At 36.4% G+C, this 19,813-nt stretch overlaps 2 protein-coding genes and 1 long non-coding RNA gene across 3 annotated transcripts; 2 read left to right on the forward strand and 1 right to left on the reverse strand.

Annotated features, from left to right (window-relative positions):
• The first annotated feature begins 1,993 nt into the window (after positions 1 to 1,993).
• Positions 1,994 to 3,534, forward strand: LOC105437518. Its single transcript, XM_011664189.2, has 2 exons — positions 1,994 to 2,252; positions 3,347 to 3,534. Exons 1-2 carry the CDS (start codon positions 2,036 to 2,038, stop codon positions 3,442 to 3,444), a joined length of 315 nt encoding a protein of 104 aa, XP_011662491.2. The 5' UTR covers positions 1,994 to 2,035; the 3' UTR covers positions 3,445 to 3,534.
• Positions 3,535 to 5,678: 2,144 nt separating this feature from the next.
• On the reverse strand, positions 5,679 to 8,629 carry LOC105437519. Its single transcript, XR_970632.2, has 3 exons — positions 8,550 to 8,629; positions 7,409 to 7,604; positions 5,679 to 6,497 (listed from the first exon to the last, which is right to left on the reverse strand). It is a non-coding gene; the product is annotated as an uncharacterized LOC105437519 (long non-coding RNA).
• A 4,733-nt stretch (positions 8,630 to 13,362) lies between these two features.
• LOC105437521 (ryncolin-4-like) lies at positions 13,363 to 18,074 on the forward strand. Its single transcript, XM_030978579.1, has 5 exons — positions 13,363 to 13,411; positions 15,241 to 15,396; positions 15,848 to 16,017; positions 17,232 to 17,502; positions 17,851 to 18,074. Exons 1-5 carry the CDS (start codon positions 13,363 to 13,365, stop codon positions 18,072 to 18,074), a joined length of 870 nt encoding a protein of 289 aa, XP_030834439.1.
• The last annotated feature ends 1,739 nt before the right edge of the window (positions 18,075 to 19,813 follow it).

A 19,813-nucleotide genomic window follows, 5' to 3' on the forward strand; every position in this document is an offset into this window, starting at 1 on the left:
TCGTTTTTGACGTTATATCAAACTAACCTTGTACATGTATTATCCTGATGATTGGAAATATGAAAATGAGACTTAAAGGCATGATCATGCTTTATGCATTCTACAGACTACGTCCTTTAACCTTTAAGATGCGAAGGCTTCTCATCAATACATTAAAAGGACAGGCTCCTTTGTATAATAATAGCGTTTTCTTTTATAAACATCTAACGAGTATGATAGAACCTTCACTTTATTTTAATAACTTGCACTTTTATTTCCTTCATGCCAGTTTTAATCACTTTCTTTCCGTAGAGCCTGTTTCCATATGTATGAGTAATCAACGAACTGATAATAGGAAATTCAATATTAAAGGGAGGTGATAGATAAGCTGATTATGAGTGGAGATATACCCCCTCCCCTTTAAGTTTATTCTGCCCTTTTCCGCCGCCCTTTAAAATGTGATGTAGGTACCTTCATCTCCCCAATATACTCCCTAGTAAGGGAAAAGTGAGAGTCGCCTTGTCTAAGGTCTGGCTATTGTTCTTCTTTGTGTTTGCATGATTTTGGAGGGTGGGGGAATATTGGGATACTTTTTCCGAACCCCCCTCCCCCTCCTCACTTTCAAAATTGTCTAGCGATGCCAGAAAACGAATTTAAACAAAAATCAGCTTTACGATGAGCTAGTTATGTGTCACGAGTTCACGACCTTCAAAATCATCACACCTTCAAATTACGATTCATTCATTCTTATTTAATTCCAAGCAGAAAATACAAAAGTCATCAAAACTGGAATAACTCGCGCAATTTCAATCGAATCTCCATCTGACAAATACAATGGTAACATTTGCATTTGAAAGACAGTACCATTGTTGTCAGCAATTCAGGAAAAAGGTTTAATCATCTAGGTTCAATTGGATATATATCATGCTTGACGAATAGTCATAATAAAAGCTTCCAAACGAAATAAAAACCTCAGAAAATGTGGAAATCCACACAATCTTGATTTGACCGTTGGCTGATACGGCTATACAGTAGAGCACGAACGATAAGACGCCATACAGGTAAGCCTTTTTGTCACCTTATTATTTTGTAATAATGAATTTAAACCCGGATTATTTGTAGAGCTGTGCTTATTTATTTAAATATGGGAAATATTCGGAAATATAATGATCGGTCTTGTATAGAACTGACATTGACGATTTATTTAACAGTTCATTTCTTGCATTCACCCTTTAACTTTGGGTATCGTCCAACTTCTGAGACAAAGATTAAAGAGAGGAAGAGGGAATTTGCTTCAAATTTGATGACATTTTTTCACATACCAATTACTATTGTTTTGTATTTTGAAGGCAGGTACGGTAATCAACGTTGATTATGACACAATATGAACAGCAACAAATCTTTCCTGCCTATAAAGGTTTATGATTTTTAAATGGATATCACCAATAATACGATGTTAGTCACTCATCTGATATATATATATATATATATATATATATATATTGTTTAAGTCTTACATAAGTTGGTTTGTTTGTCTGCAGTTTGAGCAGGCTGTGCCACTGGTGATTATTGTTTTAAAAATTATATGGAAACTTTACAAAACAATCGGAACATCAAAGGCGTTGTTTTGTCTGCATAAACGGAATCGAGGAACCTCTTTCGTAAAATTTAATTTGACACTAAAAGTATGTTAAATAAGGGCGCGTGACATTGATACCCGATGATGTTCCGTGTAAGAAAGTACACTTGGGTTTGTTTGAAAAATACAAGAGGCACAACAATGTACATCTCCTCTTCAAAGACTTAGTCTGCTAAATATGAATGCAATGACTTTCGATTGATAGAATATCAATTGTTTTCACCTATTGTATTTAAAGCAGTAATTTTGTATTCTACACTCTGTCACTTTAATAGTTGCATATTTCTGAAGGAGAGGCAGTGAGCTACGGAACTTTTGTGAGATTGATTTTTGTTAAAATCTTTGAAACCGTGCTATTGTGGTCACAATTACAGAATACCCAAAGAAGAAAAGAAATATCATAACGTGGCGACGAAAATGCTTCTTATCTGCATGATGGTGGTCGTCGCTCTCGCCTCGACGTCGGCGATACAGCTCAACGAACTCAGCGATGACGACCTCAATGCCGTGTTGGACTTCGTCGCTAAGAGGAACTACCAAGAGACGGTCGTCGGTAACGATTCCGGCGATGAGGCGGACTTCGATGACCTGATGGACAAGCGTGGTCGAGGACGATTCAGGAACAAATTGGAAAGTAAGATATGATTCGATTATTTTTTATTCCTACAATCTATATAGTACTTTTATGTAAATTTGTTATATTTATGATAGTAAATATAATCACATCTATTGCTCTAAGAACTTTTTTAAGTGTGTGTGTATATGATGTTTGTGTATAGTTAATTGCCCAAAGCTACCCCCTTTTCTCTCTCTCTCTTACTCTCTCTTACTCTCTCTCTCTCTCTCTCTCTCTCTCTCTCTCTCATTCTCTTGCTTTTGCTGTAGATGCTTGTTTGTTTGATCGTTAGGATGGTAGGCTAAAATAAATAATGCTCTTGAATTCTCATCGATATTATTTTTAACGTAATATTTTAAACAGCACAGGAAGGTATTCAATTAGTATTCAAATTTTACGAGTTGATATTATGCGAATTTCTCTTTCCCTCTTCCTCAATATCATTATCTCGCAATCTCTCTCTCATTATGTTAATTATAATTGTTATTACTTTTGGTAGTTGTAGTTTGTTATCATTATTATTGTTATTGTCATCATTATATTGTGGAAAGTATTATATTTGTCATTATTATCATCATAAGGATGTTGGGAACCCTTGAGAGAAAAAGAGGGAGGGAAAGAGGAATATGGGAGGGGGAATCATGTAGTAAAATAGCTATTATCTATTTTGCATTAGTTCAGTGGATGTAATTATTACATTTTTCTTGCTTTTTTTGTTGTAAACATAATTGTTATCATTGTTATCTTCATTGTCATTGATATTTTATAACTTTGTTTTTTTCTCGTTTTTTCTTTATTTCTTCTTCTTTTCCTTGTGTTTGTTTACCCCCCCCCCCCACCTTCCTCTCTTTCTGTCTCTCCCTCCCTTCTCTTCTCTTACCACTCGGTCTTCTCTCTTTCTATCTCTGTCTCTCTTTTTTTTCTCTCTCTTCTCGTTCTTAAACTCCCTCTTTATCAATCTATCTTCATCTCTTTTCTCTCTCTATCTCTCTCTCTCTCTCTCTCTCTCTCTCTATTCCACTCTCCCTCTGTCACAATATATATCTCTCTCCCTCTCCCTCTATCTCTCCATCTCTCTCTCTTATTTCTCAACTGTTCGATTTAATATACAGAGTGCGTGAATCCGTCTAATGGTCTGCTGTGTATGTGCGACAACAAGTACACGGATGCCGAACCCAAAAAGCGTTACAAAGTCTGTGCCTATTATTAGTCATCCCGCAGTCAAGTCAATCAACGAGAAGAAAAAAGCATCAATGCGTTATGATGGAATCTAACTCCTGTTGTGCCAGTCGCACATACAATTAAGTGGCACATATATATATTACTACAGCCAAACCTGCTTTAGTGACCACATGTCTACAACGACCACCTGTCTACAAAGGCAATATTTGTTGTTTCCCTTGAAAATGGTTTCTCGTTATATCATGTGCTAAAGAAACCTGTCTACAAAGACCACCTGTCTACAAAGGCCACTTTTTGTGTTTCCGTCGGGTAGTCACTATAGACAGGTAGTAGTAAACAAATAAGGAACACAGTCCTACAGGACTGTGACGAACTTCATTTCACAACAATATTCGTGCATTTAATTAAGCTAAGTACGAATCTTTTCGGAATTATATCATAAAATGGCTAGTTCTCCAATTGTAATTCTAAACATGGTATGATTGAATAAGTACAGGTATTTGTAAAGTAGTCCTTGTTCACGTTTTTGTCGAATCCTGAATAATCAAAGCCACTGGCACAGTATGAGTTAAAATGACAAATTGACTATTGGTCTCAGGGTCAAGAAACGGCGTGGAGTATACCTCATTATTTCTAGTTAACCTTTCGCTTCATCAGATGTTTCTTTCATAGTAGGTTGAACTTCTAACCTAAGCTAAATATCTTACTATTTCCCGATTGAAACCTACGATAAATAAAATAATAATACAAAATAAAAGCAAAGTACTTTCACTTGTTTCGTTGTTGTTGTTGTTGTTGTTGTTGTTACTGCGGTTCCTGTGTTTGTTGATGTTGGTGATGATTTTGCTGATCATGTGTTGGTGCTGTTGTCCTTCACATTTTTTGTGTAACATATACCTGGGGGTGGCTATTTGTAAGTGCCCATTTCTCTGTCATTCTCCGTGATCACTTTCAGATTTTCTCTCCTTTTCCCTCTCTTCCCCCTTCTCCTTACCATTCTCTTTCATTTTATATATATATATATATATATATATATATATATATATATATATATATATATTTCTATCCCCTATCCCTTTCTCTCTCTCTCTCTCTCTCTCTCTCTCTCTCTCTCTCTTTATGCCTTTCGCATTCGTTCTGTATCTCTTAGCTTTTAATTGTGTCTGTTTCTCTATGAGAAGATAAATGCTTAGATAAAGTGGAAGAGAATAATTAGAATGACTGATCGACCTACTGTACGATAGTTGACAGAGTAGTGCGTAATCTTGACAGAATTGAAAGGAGGTAAAGAAATCAACACATGATGAAGAATTAGAAAATTGCAGATTGAATGGAGAGAAAGATAGGAAATAAATATATCGAGAAGAGAAAGGGAGAGATAAAAAGACTGGAAAGTGGTGGCACAGATTCATGAAACACAGTCCATGAATTCAGAATGGTAAAGAAAATGGCAAAAAAGGAGTAGGAGAGAGGGGTTACGAATGAAGAAAGAACGGAAGGCGGTTTACTAAGTTAAACATATTGCATCTAATGCCCGATGGACAAGATGCGTCACTCCGGTTACGTTAATACCTGCGATAATCAATCCTGCGATTGCAATTTGACCATGTACTTTCTAGTAATTCAGCGCAAATATCGCACTGTTCATTTTTGCATTAACGTCATGTACGATACCCCTCTCACGTGACCCTTTATAGTCCGCACCAGCCAATGACGCAGACCTGCGTCAGCAAAATGACGCCCCGTGTGCAACACGCATTGGCCCAACTTCACAAAGGAGGTTTAGATTTGACACAAGTCAAAGGTCCAATATTAGACGCGCGCAAGGCAGGGTACGCTTATTTTGCGCTAATTTTTAAACCATGGATTATGTAAATAAGGGTTTAAACCATGGGTTAAATCTCGACCCCCTTTGTGAATTCGGGCCAGTGGGTTTACTGATTTAAATCAACACTCATTTCACAAACGCATGAATGGAAACCAATATGCTATGCCTAAAAAGAAGCAAGAAAAGAAAAGCATTTGAAAATGTTCGTTTTATTATCTCGAAATTTACTGAACGTAATGGATTCAGAATCACATTGTGGATATCTAAGTAAGTATATGAATAGCAAATGGGTAAATAATTTTTTTTTTCAATAACGTGGCATAACTTATTTATTATACTAGGATGGTAGTACTCAAAATTATCCTCGTGATTGGCTTAATACATTTTAGTAAAAAATGTATAGCACTACTACATATTTCAATCAAATAATAATTTAATTCCAAGTTCATAGTTAAAGTTTGTAATTTGTTTTTAAAAAATTGTGTTACATTCAAAACATATCTCATAAAAAACGCCTCTATAGGAAAAATCACTACAATGCATGTTAGATTTTGCATTACTTACAGATTAATGTACCTAATTATAATTATCTGAAACAAGGTCACAATTATTTTGCCTACAAAGCTGCATATAGGCCGACAGTAAAAACATATCAATAGTACATACATTTTACCCGGCACACTGATAGTAAAGGAAAGTTATATCGTTACGTGGCCAGATTTCATATTTTATGATTATATTCACAAATTTAATTCGTTTAATGACTGAAAACAATTTCAACCTACTGGAGGCTGACTGATAATATTCATGCGAAGTGCGTAAAACAGCCTGTCAATGAATTTTTTAATACTTTTTTTGTATTATCCGGCTAAATATCAAACGATAAAACAAATAAAGAGCTCACATAACGATTTTGTTTTTTTCTTAAATAAAGCATGAGAACGAACACAATATATCAGAAGTAACAATGTAATGATGTTTCCCGGAAACAGTTTTTGTTTAACGTCACCTCAAATGATGAATTCCGATAAGTTTGAAGAAACGTGGCTCCACTCGCCAATTCAACGTTGAAAAATCAATCCACAAAATTAGTTCCAATTAAAGCTTTTCTTTCAGGTCCCTTTGTAGCGGTATCTGTCAGTCCTCAACTGGGTTAAGCAATACCTCCCTCAATCCACAGGCTGTGTAACGCCTCTCTCCTCTCAATCTCGGATCGCACCAGCACTCTTCGTTTGTTGTCGGCTTAGTGCAAACTGAAAATGAGAAATACGGAGGTGACATAATGTATATGAGAAATACTATTAGTCATTATTATAATAACGTCAATAATAATCAGAATAACAATAAAACAGTTTTTTAATCATCATATCATATGTATTATTATTATCATTTTTATTTGCAAAGAATACTACTTAGAAAAAGTATTGATTAAACATATCTGCACCTGTTTTTTAAACGCCTATCAAGTGATTTGTTATCACATATTTGTTGGTTCCTTGCATTTTTATTTGTATATGTTTTCCTCTCATTCAATCATTAGATAATTTTCCTCCCACTTATTCCTTCATTTAATCCTTTATTTACTAAATTCTTGTCGTTACACATATGCTTTTTGTAGAATTATCCCCGTGTCTTTAGTGTCTGTAGTATCTCTTAGTCAGAAGCACAGTGACAGCAACAAATTATATAGAAATATGGGGAGAGACATGGTGGTCAGATCTTCTGAGAATTTATATCGCAAAATCAATCGTTCGTGTTTGTTACATAACTTATTTGAGTAACAAATACAGTTGATATTTTTTCTCTTGTGCTTTCTTCAGTATATCCCATAACGATTGAAATATAAATCAATAGAAGAAATAAGGAAGACACAAATGACTTCAAAACCTTCTTGGAATAATATAGTTTGCTCATTGTTCTTAAACGTGTTTAAATACTGTCTTATTTAAAAAATGGTGCCTTTTACAAAATGCTCATATCTATGTAATTATAACTTATATCCTTGTGAATTTAACATGAAGTTAAGGGGATACAAAAATTACCTATACAGTTGCGCTAAGGATGAATCATTACATATTTTAGATATCGCCAATCCTGTTACTTTTTTAAAAGACACCTCGTACGTGACTAAGAAGTATGATAGATCATGTGTAATTCTGCTCACCATATACAATTCTCCTCTTCATAATGTCTATGACGTCAGCAAAAAGGGGCATCCCCGGAGCAGCACCAGGGTGTTCCCCTCTTTTTGTCTCCTCATCTTCGAAAGTAATTGTTGCCACCGTAACAGCAAAGCACAGCGCCAAAGTGAAGATGAAGAATTTAGAATCCATGCTTGTTTGAGTGTTTACGAAACGGCTCTGAGGAGTATAATGGGGAAAATGCATATTTTAGTTATGTTTGATTTTACCTAAACGTAGTTTGAAATATAATCTAGTATTGTGAGTACGTTTCGACGGGTACTACGCACGATGAAGAATGTTTGTCAATGTTTTATGTGCCTAAGATATTAAAAAATGAGAGCAACTAAAGTGGGGGTAACAATGAGAATTTATTCCAAATTTGTTCTGGTACACCACTGTCTATCTGTGATAGGTTACAGGACATAAACACGACTTAGCACACACTCAACGTATGACAATTATGTACGTATTTCGTGTTATCGTGGTTATAATAAACGTGAACAAGATTTATAGTAAAGTGCGGGCAATACAAGAATCCCCTCTTCAAATCGGAAAAATGACAATTTGCATTGTACATTAAAACGCATTGAGATCGACCACAAAATTAAATATGTTGCCTTTAATCACAAAATGCACAATCACATCCTATGTTATTTCTATTTGAAATATAGAATCAAGTTCACAGGCACAAAATCAAAGAAATGTTTTGTTTCCAGGTAGAGCTAAGATTTGTATCAAAAAACGCATCGATCCTCATACAATACAACTAAACACAAATACTTATATTAAAGAAAGATTCTGTGCCCTGTAGGTTTTTTAGGGGGGAATAATTATCCGACTGCCTTGCTCTGTTGAGCAAACGTATAGAAAAATAAAGTTTTTAAAGAAATAAAATACAATTGTACTCATTTAAATTAAACAAAATACATTGTGGATCTTTCGAAATAAATATGTGCTCGTCCTTTCAACAACAACAAACAAAAATCCGTTTTGAACCAAAAAAGTTGAGTTAACGAGAAATATAAACTTTTGTTATTGTCTTAATCGTATATATAATTGAGCTGTTCTTAGTTTAAGAAATAGTCTTCATAAAAGGAAACGTACCAAAGGTACTTTACCTACCTTGATTCAAAGTGGCTGATCTTCAATTCCAATGTTCTTATCTCGAAATGTCTCTGCTCTTGAAGGTCTTCTCGTTTTTATAGCAACCCCAAAACACTAATAATGGATGATGGCTACATTAATAACCATTACTCAATGATGTGTAAAGAAATCACGACGATGGAACGGGTGCAATTACTGAGGCTGCTAGGGGGTAGTGAGGTGTTTAAACATTAAACTCGTTCATGGAAAACGAAGGACGCGTTAGATAAGGATGTGTACCATTCCTTGGTCTGCAGATTTCATATTCTGATTATCATCATTTGAATCACGATAGCAACATTTTAAATGCGCCTGATTTCCGGCGTTCCATTTAGGTATGAATCGGCTTCATTAAATACAAAAATAAGGTAAAGTCATCAAGCCCTTTGCAAATTATTTAAAACGTAAACTTGTAAACAATACTATGACAGGCCTTCTTTCACAATGGACTTTGGCATGACCATTCCCCGAGAGTCTCTGGGGCTCGAGTAACCCATTTTCCTGCACATTTTTAAAACCTAATTTCCAAAACGTAAATAAAGGTTAATTGAATTCTGGTCGTTGAATAGGATTTCGACAGAAATTGGCTTGTAATTGTTTTGATTTCTTTGTTCATATAGGAGGATGTTTTAATAGACATGGCAAATGTACTAAGAAAAGGATGGACAGAATATTTTAATGATACAATATTCATTAAGCATTGTATTACTTTTATCTTAGTAGCAGTAGAAGTAGTTGGCATAGTATTCGTAGTAGTAGTTGTAGTCGTAGTAGTATTATAAGTAGTAGTAGTAGTAGTAGTAGTAGTAGTAGTAGTAGCAGCAGCAGCAGCAGGAGCAGTAGTAGTAGTCTCATTATTATATCGTTGTTTTAACATTCATTATGTTTGCGATTTCACCATGTATGTAGTCCTGGTGAAAAAATACGGTTGTGTTTTAAAGGGGGTAGGAAGAACAGAGAGAGAGTGAGCAAGAACTTCAATTTCGATGTATTATCTTTTTATTATTGCTGTTATTGTTGTTGCTGTTTTCGTGATTACTTTTATAGAACATAAATAGTTAGGTTCTCCTCTATAAAGAACCCCCTTCAGCTTCATAATTTGACCTTCACCGGACCATCCCAAAAGACCCTCTCAACCTTGATATAATTTAGCCATGCATGGAAAGACCATATTGAGTCAATGAAGGTCTTATATTGTTTCATATTTTAGTAGCTCTCTAATGGTTGAGTAACATGATTTTTGTTCTGTTGTATAGGTTTTGTTACAATACGAAATACTAGCTTGATGATTATCATTATTGATATTTTGTATTCACTCAAAACCAAGGTTTAAGGAGATGTATTACCATCATTATCACCATCATCACCTTCATTATAATCATCATCACCATCGTCGTCAACACCATCATCATCATCATTATCACCGTCATTAAGAATATTTAATTGTTGTTAACCACCCGCCCCCGCATACAAAAACATCTACGCACCGTCAACCGCGTCCATTCTCTAATCGTCGGCCTGCCAGCAAGAAGGTCATAACTGTCGTTCACAATGTATAACTCTTACTGCGTTATTCTGCGCAGCCCACGTAATTATCCCATGCGCGCTACTGCTTAATATCAGCAGGCGCACGCGGAACGGTCCTATCTGCGGGTGGCCGACACGCATGCGCAGTCAGGCGGAAGAGTTTAATCTCCATGTAATTCCATTTGCAGGTATTGCACGGATGGTGAACAGCTATGAATGGGGGAAAATGGCGATGTTTTTTTTTAAATAATAATAACTAGGTTGTATCATACATTTAGAGCTTTCGGGAAAACATAAATTTCACATGTAATTAAAACTCAGCCAAAAACTCTATTCAATATCAGTTTTTTTTTGTATTCAATAAGATACACTTTAATAACATTATTATACTTTTTGGGGGGCACCAAGTAATTAAGTGACAACATCACACAGAATAGCTCATTCTAAAAACATAAAACGACGTCCACTATTTCGGCTGACCTTTTTTTAACAGGTTTCATTTCGAAATTGGATGTTTGCAGAATTACTGAGTCAATCTTATGTTTCGTATATAGATTATGCCCAAGGGGACCACATGACCTTCTCCGAAATAGCGGAGAGAGAATAAGATGATAGTAAATGTAGGACCGTTCAAAATATCCTCAAATGTAAATATCCACAGACTTTCTCTTATCATGTGTATTTTTATTCGTATGCATTTTTTAGCTGTTCGTGTTTATGAACATGTATGTTGTTGAGTATACTGCACTTTATATATCATATTACGCAAAGGGATTTCGAACACAGAAAGATCATTAACAGATTCGTCCCTATTTTCACGAAGTAACGGTAGTGAGGAAAATTGTCACGCAAAGTGTATGCGATTTTTCCTCACTACGTCTACGTCCCCTTTTCTCAGCCATAATTAGATAGAGTGTGCTTCTTGGCTCTCCTTCCCGAATGTATATTCTTCTGGTTTTTAATGTGAAAATAAATGAAATGAAATGAAATGAAATGAATCCGTCAATGTAAATTTAATATGAACAAAGCAATACAAATTCGGGTTAGAAATAAATAAATCATTCCTAAAAAGAGTTCATAAATCCTTGTATTAGACCTTTAAAAAAAATATGTTTTTATTGCCCTTTAGATGCCAAAACATTGGTCGGTCTGTAGGAATTTCTTTTTTTGTAACGTTTTTTTGTTGTTTGTACTCCCTCTTTGTGCTGATAATTGTCAGTTTTTTCTAAAAAAACGGTAACAAAAGCAACTTTTTTAAAAAGCCGACTGTAGATTTGAAGATTTTTGGGTCGGTCGCAAGGTCAATACAACATTTTTTGTTTTGAGGCCTTATCATCAGATCAAAATGCTGTTACTTTGAAAGGATGTACTGAACGATGTATTTACTCATTGGAAATTGTCATTTGAATGTTTTTTTTCTCTTGACACTAGATTTAATTATAACTATTTTTAAAAGTATTTGTATAACGTATATCGCTGTAGAACGTGTATCTTAATTTATGTCATGTATGTATTTTATATTTACATTGTCATTGTACATTTTTATATCTTGTGTTACAATGTTTTCAATTGTGGTGAACAAATAAATTCAATTCAATTCAAACATATAATGGATGTAGAATAGAGGTCATTTATCCTAAGACATATTTGGTAACTGTGGTAATGTTCCCAATTATTCGGGTACCGTTTATTACAACCAACAGTGTAATATTGATGATGATATTATCGTCATCTTACATTTATCCCGAAGAATTGAAGATATCAGGCGTGATAAAAAAGAGAGTAGTCCTGATAATAAACACGATAAAGGCATGTATATACGCTTAATTGTGTGCACTGTAATCTCAATTTATCATTGTTCTAGCCTTTGATCAATGTTATCCATTTCATATATTTTGAAAAGGCCATTGAAATACCCAACAAGGACAAAAACAAATTAATGATTAAATAATTATAGATCATCGTAATATGAAAGCCTTATTTGATGGCCTCGATGATCATTTTCTCTGTTTTAAAACTTGATCTACGCGCTGGTTTCGCTGGCATCTCGGCAGCAGTTCTTTGAAATATTTCTTCCTCTACCGGTACACCATAGAATTAACCACAGAACTCAACACGTTTGGCATGGTAGCCAGACAAAGGAAGGGACCCCACGCCATGCCTATGACAAGCATCACCCAGTACGCCGAAGGAAGTATCGCAAGAAAGAAATTACACCAGGGCAATCGTCTGTAGGATTCGGCTATTCTCCTCTTTTCGCTGCTTCGAAGCCATGCTTGCAGACGTCGTGCCGGTCACGCTGCGGTAAATGAGAAAGTAGGAGCAGCCGATGAACACAGTGGTTGATATCGATGAGGTGAGTAGTAACAAAAAGAGGCTTGTCCGAAAAAAAACTGAATTCCCATTATTCCTAGGGCGCCAACTATCGACCAGGTCAATATGGCTACTACGACGCAGCTGGGCGTGTTGACGATGGCGCGCGAACCGAACGGATCAATACGGATGTTGATAAGCTGGTAGACGGCGACCATGAGTATGCTGATGTTGGAAACGAGAGCTGCAAAGCATGGTGTAAAAACCAACAGTTTACAACATTACCGGCATACCTGAAAAGATAAAACAAAACACCGTTTATAGACCATCTTTGGTTTGAATAATACTGTGGCGGGACGTCATAAGCACTTTTTAAGATATATTGCCCCCAATAACAGAAGTAGAGAAGTAAAATATTCTAGAGGAAGTTCTTTGAACTATTTGTGTACTATTTGTGTCGAAGTATACATTTTTATTACGATCGTTAAAGAAATAAATATAAGAGAGTTTGGCACGTTCTTGCGTGTCAGTTAGGGGGAAAAAAGGTAAACAGCCAACTACTTAAAGAGAAATTCGAGCTGTTTGTCATTCGATTCTGATATGAATATGACTGTCTTAAAGAAATTACTAAATGGTGATTATGAAAGAAAAAATGAAATGATGTAAGGTATAAGATTTGGAATGGTCAAAACGGAAAAGAAAGTCAATCTTGCATAGTGGCATGAAAACATTGGTCAAAGCATTTCATCTTTTTCTCGTCATATTTCGAACAAGAGGGCATTTTGAAGAGGGGCAGCTTTACTGATCATGTTTTAAGCTCATAAATTATTTTCCATCTTTACAAGAACCCAATCGTTTCTTTAAGCGTGGGTATTGCCATAGTGAAGACATCAACTTTCCAAACAAAGTACTTCGATCTTATTCGCGCATCATATCAACCACTGCTCTCATCATGGCGAGGACGTACGTTGTTCTCTTTCTCTCGGTGTTGATGTTTTCTGGTAAGAACTTACTTTCATTATTATATCCACTGATAAAAGCTTTACCATGCACACTTAGCCAAACAGATATATTCCTTATAAGGGGATGTCTAGCGTAACATTAATTTTGTTTGATTAAAAACGGGAAAAGTGAGTCGAATCGATTCGTGAAAGTTTGCGGAAGATCCGATGTGAAATTAGAATTTGTTTTTGTTCTGTTTTGTTGTCTTCTTTAAACTGTGGTTAATCAAACACAACTTGCACATAAAGAAATACTTGGGTAATCTTACTCAAATAGGCAAATAAACTTTGACACTATAGTGACACAATTAACTGAATGCATTAACTCATTAAATTGAAATTAATAGCGCATAGGAATGAGTTTTGTTAATTTGACATTTTTTATAGTGACATGGCTAATGAGTGTTTTAAATTATTAAGTTATTTAATCTAATGTGAGTAAATCGCTCCAACTCAACTAGTGAGTAATGCTTCAATTACTCAGTCAGTCAGATTATATCGCCGTTCTTCGGCCCTTTTTCTGCCGCTGGTCCTTCCCGGCCGTGCCTGAGCTCTAGGCAGTTGTACCGTCAGTGGTGCCGGTCACGGTAGCGTCAAAACCATGTATTTCCATCTCGAGAAATACGATAAAAACCACCAAGATGATTCACAAAAGTACAAAATTGACTTGTAGTAATAAAGACCGAGGTCCAATCAACAAATGTATGTCCAAATATAAATCGAATAACCTCCGATTACGGAGATTTCGACGGATTCTGTGCATGCGCTGGCGGGTCCTCATATATATTCTCGAACGAAAATTATGAAGTAAAATTGTGAGTTTGTATGTTTGTCACTGTAAAAATGGAAGTCCTTCGCCATGCACTCCAGTCCTGATGCACTCCATACATCTCGGTCGTGCACAAGAAGAGCTTCAAAATTTCAGCACTAGATCTACATTCTACATCTAATCGGTAGCCTTAACTTGTTTTAGAAAAAGTCTGAATAAAATTCAAGGGATTCCCTTACTACTAACTGACTCAAAATTAGGAAAAATCAAATCTACTTACACTTATTCTGTGGCCCGTCGGCCGCTAAAAACGTGACGATCGGGTACTTACGTACGATCACGAACGCGTACGAATATACATCAACGAAATAATTACACGCATGCAAAGAGTAAGATAGCTCCTAAGACGAGTACAGCTTAGAAGAGACTGAGGTTGTTGATGTTTGTACTCATCCAACAAATAAAGAGTCTGTGACATAATAGGGTTCAAAAAGCCACTCTACATACTTGTGAGTATTTTTATTCATTCGGTCACTAAAGTTGGAGAATACTCATCCAATATTAACTTACATGTACTTTAATGAGTAAAAAGACTCATCGAGAAAATAATCGGGTCACATACTCTGTTTAAATATCATTTGTCATGTGTAAAATTTCACTAAGAGAAAGGAGGTGTATTCACCAAATGTGTAAAATAATGCGTTTATTATATATATTCTCTCGAATGAATGAGTGAGCTACGATTTTAACTCACATAGTTCCTTTTTTTGTGTGTTTGGAAGCTCCGTTATTTTAAAGGAATAAATACAAGTAGGGAACAAGGAAAAAAAATGCTTACCTTCTTTTTAAAGATCGAGCTAACTATAAGGCGGATACAAGATAAGCCATTTAATAAAAGATCTGTTCATGACGAGGTTGTTAAATGAGTGGAGAATGTGCTTACATTGTTTGCTGGCAAGCTTGAATTCGATCACCAGCCCGTCGTAACTGATATTTAAACACAGAATTTGCATTTATCTGTTATTCTTGTAAACTGGGATATCTTCTCCAAACTTGTCAGGTACTGGAGGAAAACGAACCGAGGAATGCAAACCAGTCGTTATAGACAAGAAGGAAGTACTTCGTACAGAGACATATTATGAAGATACTACGCGATCCTTTGGCAAACCTGGATCGCCTCTATCGCATCCGGTGATGAAGAAGTCTTGTGAAAACGGTAAATAAAACGTCAGGATGATCAACCTTACATGTACTTGGTCCTACACTGAGATTCTCAAAGGGTGATTTTATCAAAAAGAATTTAGACCAAACTGTGCAATACAATATATCTACTTAAAATGGTTCTGATATGTAGCCTATTAAGACAGTGAAACGCAAGGGACCGAACTTTTGTGAATATTGACAATTTGTTGTTGTATTTATCGGCACTAGTGGCAAACCTTCGAATGTGCCAATGAGCTCTCTTAGTACATATGAAGTTAAGACATCTTAAGGCTCATTCAGATATGACGCGGCAAATGAACGAGCTTTAAAAAATAACTACAATTACTAAATATATAATACACTTTCATTAACATGCTCCACCGATCAAAAGGCAAAGCCCGACACCACACTTGTCCTACCCATCGTTACCTAAATGGATATTTTTGTTGTTGTTATCAAATCAGCTAGACAAACAACTCCACCTGCAGACACCATTGCCAATGTACCACGTGACTGTGCTGATATTCAAGCCAGAGGAGAAACTATCAGCGGTATCTACGGCATTCATCCGCGTGGAGTGAAGAACCCGTTCAACGTCTTCTGCGACATGGAGACCGCAGGGGGTGGTTGGACCGTGAGTGAGGAATAATAAATGTTCATACACATGTTCTTCGTGATGCAGTATATTGTATTTGGAAGCATGCACACAAAATATATTTCAAACAACAACAAGAAGAAACAAACACTAATGACAACAAAAAAGACAAAGAATTGACTATGCATACATATGCGAACACATTATTATGATTTAGTAAAGCATAGCTTATGATGGCAATCTCCTGCAATTTGTTATCGACAGATAATTAGGGTAGTATTTTAAATTAATAACAAATATGTTATTGAAATAGGAAGTCGGTATGTATACATGTAACTCAAATTTTGACATAAAGTTAATGTTTACATTTTGCGTATTAAACTTTACATTAACTCGTGTATGTGATTCGGTTTATTGTTACTGAAAAACAACAACAGTAACAACTATAACTATTTATTTTCCTATTCTGTATACCTTTTATTGTGATGGTTCTGTTATGATTATAAACACAACGATATAGTTTCTTATACTATAATACGTATTTGTACAATGTGTGACAAAAGCAAATTTTCATGTTTTCCTGTTAATTTGGACAAATTAAAAGAATTGAATTGAATTAAACTGAAACATCAAACAAACAGCAATGACGACAATGAGACACGGCAAGCACTGTTACAGGCCACTAGCATATGTTAGGTCAGCATGGTGAGAGGTGTCAAAGTGTCCAGCGATGGATCAATCTGCGTACTTTTATAGTCAAATAAAACTAATTCCTATTTTCTCGTTGAACTCTCGTCCACTCCTGCCTCCCTTTCTTCGGCTGTCTGTATGTTTTTTGATTTTTTCTTGTTCGGAAATGAATCAAGAATTTAAAGACAACGAGAACACAAAAAGGGTAACAAAGATCATGTATAATTATAATTTACCTCATCTTGGTTAATATCTGGCAGACTGGCTGCACGTACAGAATGAGATTATTGAAGATAATTTTGTGATGGAACTAGCCCTATACTATTCTTGTACGCGGGGTAAAAGTATCAAAAAATATCCATTACGTGGAAGCCTCTTATCTTCATTTTTGAAAATTGCGGAAGAGAATCTATAAATTTGACCTGGCCTTAGATTTTTTAAATATTTAAATGTCAGAAATTTTAAGAGGGAAACCAGAAGTATCCTTTTGATTCGTTATTGCTGAAGAGGAGAGTCTCTGGGATTAAAACAAAAATCTGCTTCTCCCTCCTTCTATAAACAAGGTATTTCAACGCAGACTGGCTCCTGCAGGCACTGCAAACTTTTCCGTTAACATGACGGCTTACAAGCATGGTTTTGGCAGTGTCGACGCCGAGCACTGGCTAGGCAACGACAAGCTTCATCACCTGACAAACCAAAAAGCGTACGAACTACGGCTAGACATTGAGAACTTATTTCATAGGAAGGTCACATACGCTCATTATCGTCACTTCGTCATCGGCAACGAGACCAGGAATTATACGCTGACAGTCAATGGCCATTTTGGTGTCGCAGGTAGAGTGTATAATAATTATCATCAAAATTATAATAATGATAATAATGATACTAATTATGTTAATGACAATAACGATAATTGTAATAACGATAATTATAATAACAATATTGATAATTATAATAAAAATAAACATGATGATGACGATTAAGGAATGAATAGAGATTACCGGGGACATGATGGTGGGGGGTAGCGTCGGTTGACCATCTGGGCCGCGGAGAACAAAGGATATGGGGGGATAGAGAGAGAATTTGGACAGGGGAACACTGCAGTTGTGAGCACCCCCAGATTTCAAATGTTTATGTTCCCCATTAATAGTACCCTGCATTCCAACACATTTTATCTCACAGGTGATGCTTTGTCTCGTATCTCTGGCCGTCCTTTTTCTACCCATCCCCAGCAGATTGACTGCAATGGGGGATGGTGGCACGATCCCTCGAAGAAATGTAATCCGTACTTTCATCTCAACGGCATACGACACAAGCATTTTCAACGGCCCGTCGGACGAAGCGCATTTGGATTGTTCTACGGCGTCTTCGTCAAGGCATCCGAGATGAAAATTCGTCCTGTGTAGGTTCGCAATCATATCTCTCGACCCACTCTTTGTTGTTCAACTGGAGGATGGACGGTCGGGAATGGATACGGCAAACGAAGTTGGTATTCAAATCATCATCAAAATACTAGCCCAGATTTCGTTCGTGTTTATACATTTTTTCTTCATCTTTTATCCTCTTTGTCCTCCTTCCGTGAACGCATCACACACAGCAAGATCCCTGATAATACACCCGTCGAGGGTAAGAATGAAAAGACTGTCTCTGCTTTAGCGTTGAGAGTGTGTTTTTTTCTTATCCGAATGAGCGCACGACTCGGAAACAGTCCAAGCAATTTTGCCCACCGAACTACCGGAAGGCGTAAGAATTTTCGTCGAACATTGTCGTTACAGAACGCATGCACTTATTCCTCATCTGTATTAACAGGAAACAAGTTTTGTCAGTCCAAAATGATGAGATTCTACCCAAAGAGTGTTCTGTAGATAACCGCCTCCATGATTCCAAGGATTTTAGGAAACATTGCATTTGAAAAAGAAAGGACATTAAATGTCCTTCATGTACGCGTTTCATTCGTATTTGACTCTAAGGATGTATATCACTCGAATGTAAGGCCTCGGTCTCATCCGACCCGCGAAGACGTAGCGAGGGGTTCACGTACGATGCTAGGGTTGTAGGTGGCCCTCTGCGGGTAGCCCGCGTGCACTACACAAGTAATTTCAAGCTACCTGACCCCCGCGTGGCCTAATTTACCTAAGTGGAAAAAATGTGGACATGCACAATTGTTGGTCTGCGATGATTTGTAGGGTATATAAGCATTTTCTACGAGGACCGGACTTAGGTGATGTGACCACTCCGAGGTAGAATTTTCCCACGTGGAAAAATGGCCACGTATGGAATTGTACTGCCATACGTTCGCGCTACGCATTCGTGGGTTCGGATGAGACCGTGGCTTAATTGTGTTTTATGGAATTTGTTTTGAAAGTGAGCTGCGCCCTTATAGTAAGATAATTGTTTGTCAAGTGTTTAATGTATAGTGAGAAAGGTTTTGTACTTAAAGTTCATCCGTTTATTTACTAATTCATTCATTCATTCATCCATTCATTCGATTGTCCATTCGTCCATTAATTCATTCATCCATTCGTTCATCCATTCATTCATCCATTCGATCATCCATTCAATTCGTTCACCCATTCATTCATTCATCCATTCATTCATTCATTCGTTCATCCATTCGTTCATCCATTCGTTCATCCATTCGTTCATACATTCGTTCATACATTCGTTCATCCATTCATTCGTTCACCCATTCATTCATTTGTTTTTCCATTCGTCTATTCATCCATTCCTTCATGCATTCGTTCATCCATTCGTTCATCTATTCGTTCATCCATTCGTTCATACATTCGTTCATACATTCGTTCATCCATTCATTCGTTCACCCATTCATTCATTCATCCATCCGTTCGTCCACTCATCCATTCGTTCGTTCATCCATTCATTTGTTCACCCATTCATTCATTCATTCATCCATCCGTCCGTCCATTCATTAACTCGTCCACTCATCCGTTCGTCCATTCATTCATCCATTCGTTGATCCATTCGTTGATCCATTCGTTCATCCATACATTCATCCATTCGTTCATCCATTCGTTCATCCATTCATTCGTTCACCCATTCATTCATTCATCCATCCGTCCGTCCATTCATTAACTCGTCCATTCGTTCAGTCATCTATTCATTGGTTCATATATTTGTTAATTCA

This window comes from Strongylocentrotus purpuratus, unplaced genomic scaffold, assembly GCF_000002235.5.
Source record: "Strongylocentrotus purpuratus isolate Spur 01 unplaced genomic scaffold, Spur_5.0 spur5_scaffold_1, whole genome shotgun sequence".
In the NCBI taxonomy this organism is placed as follows: Eukaryota; Metazoa; Echinodermata; class Echinoidea; order Camarodonta; family Strongylocentrotidae; genus Strongylocentrotus; species Strongylocentrotus purpuratus.

Excerpts from the sequence above, each read along its gene's own strand:
- LOC105437518 (XM_011664189.2), top strand. The coding sequence starts at position 2,036 with ATGCTTCTTATCTGCATGATGGTGGTCGTCGCTCTCGCCTCGACGTCG. Across the intron at positions 2,253-3,346 it reads ATTCAGGAACAAATTGGAAA|AGTGCGTGAATCCGTCTAAT; the intron begins GTAAGATATGAT and ends TTTAATATACAG.
- LOC105437521 (XM_030978579.1), top strand. The coding sequence starts at position 13,363 with ATGGCGAGGACGTACGTTGTTCTCTTTCTCTCGGTGTTGATGTTTTCT. Across the intron at positions 16,018-17,231 it reads CCGCAGGGGGTGGTTGGACC|GTATTTCAACGCAGACTGGC; the intron begins GTGAGTGAGGAA and ends TCTATAAACAAG. Across the intron at positions 17,503-17,850 it reads TGGCCATTTTGGTGTCGCAG|GTGATGCTTTGTCTCGTATC; the intron begins GTAGAGTGTATA and ends TTTATCTCACAG.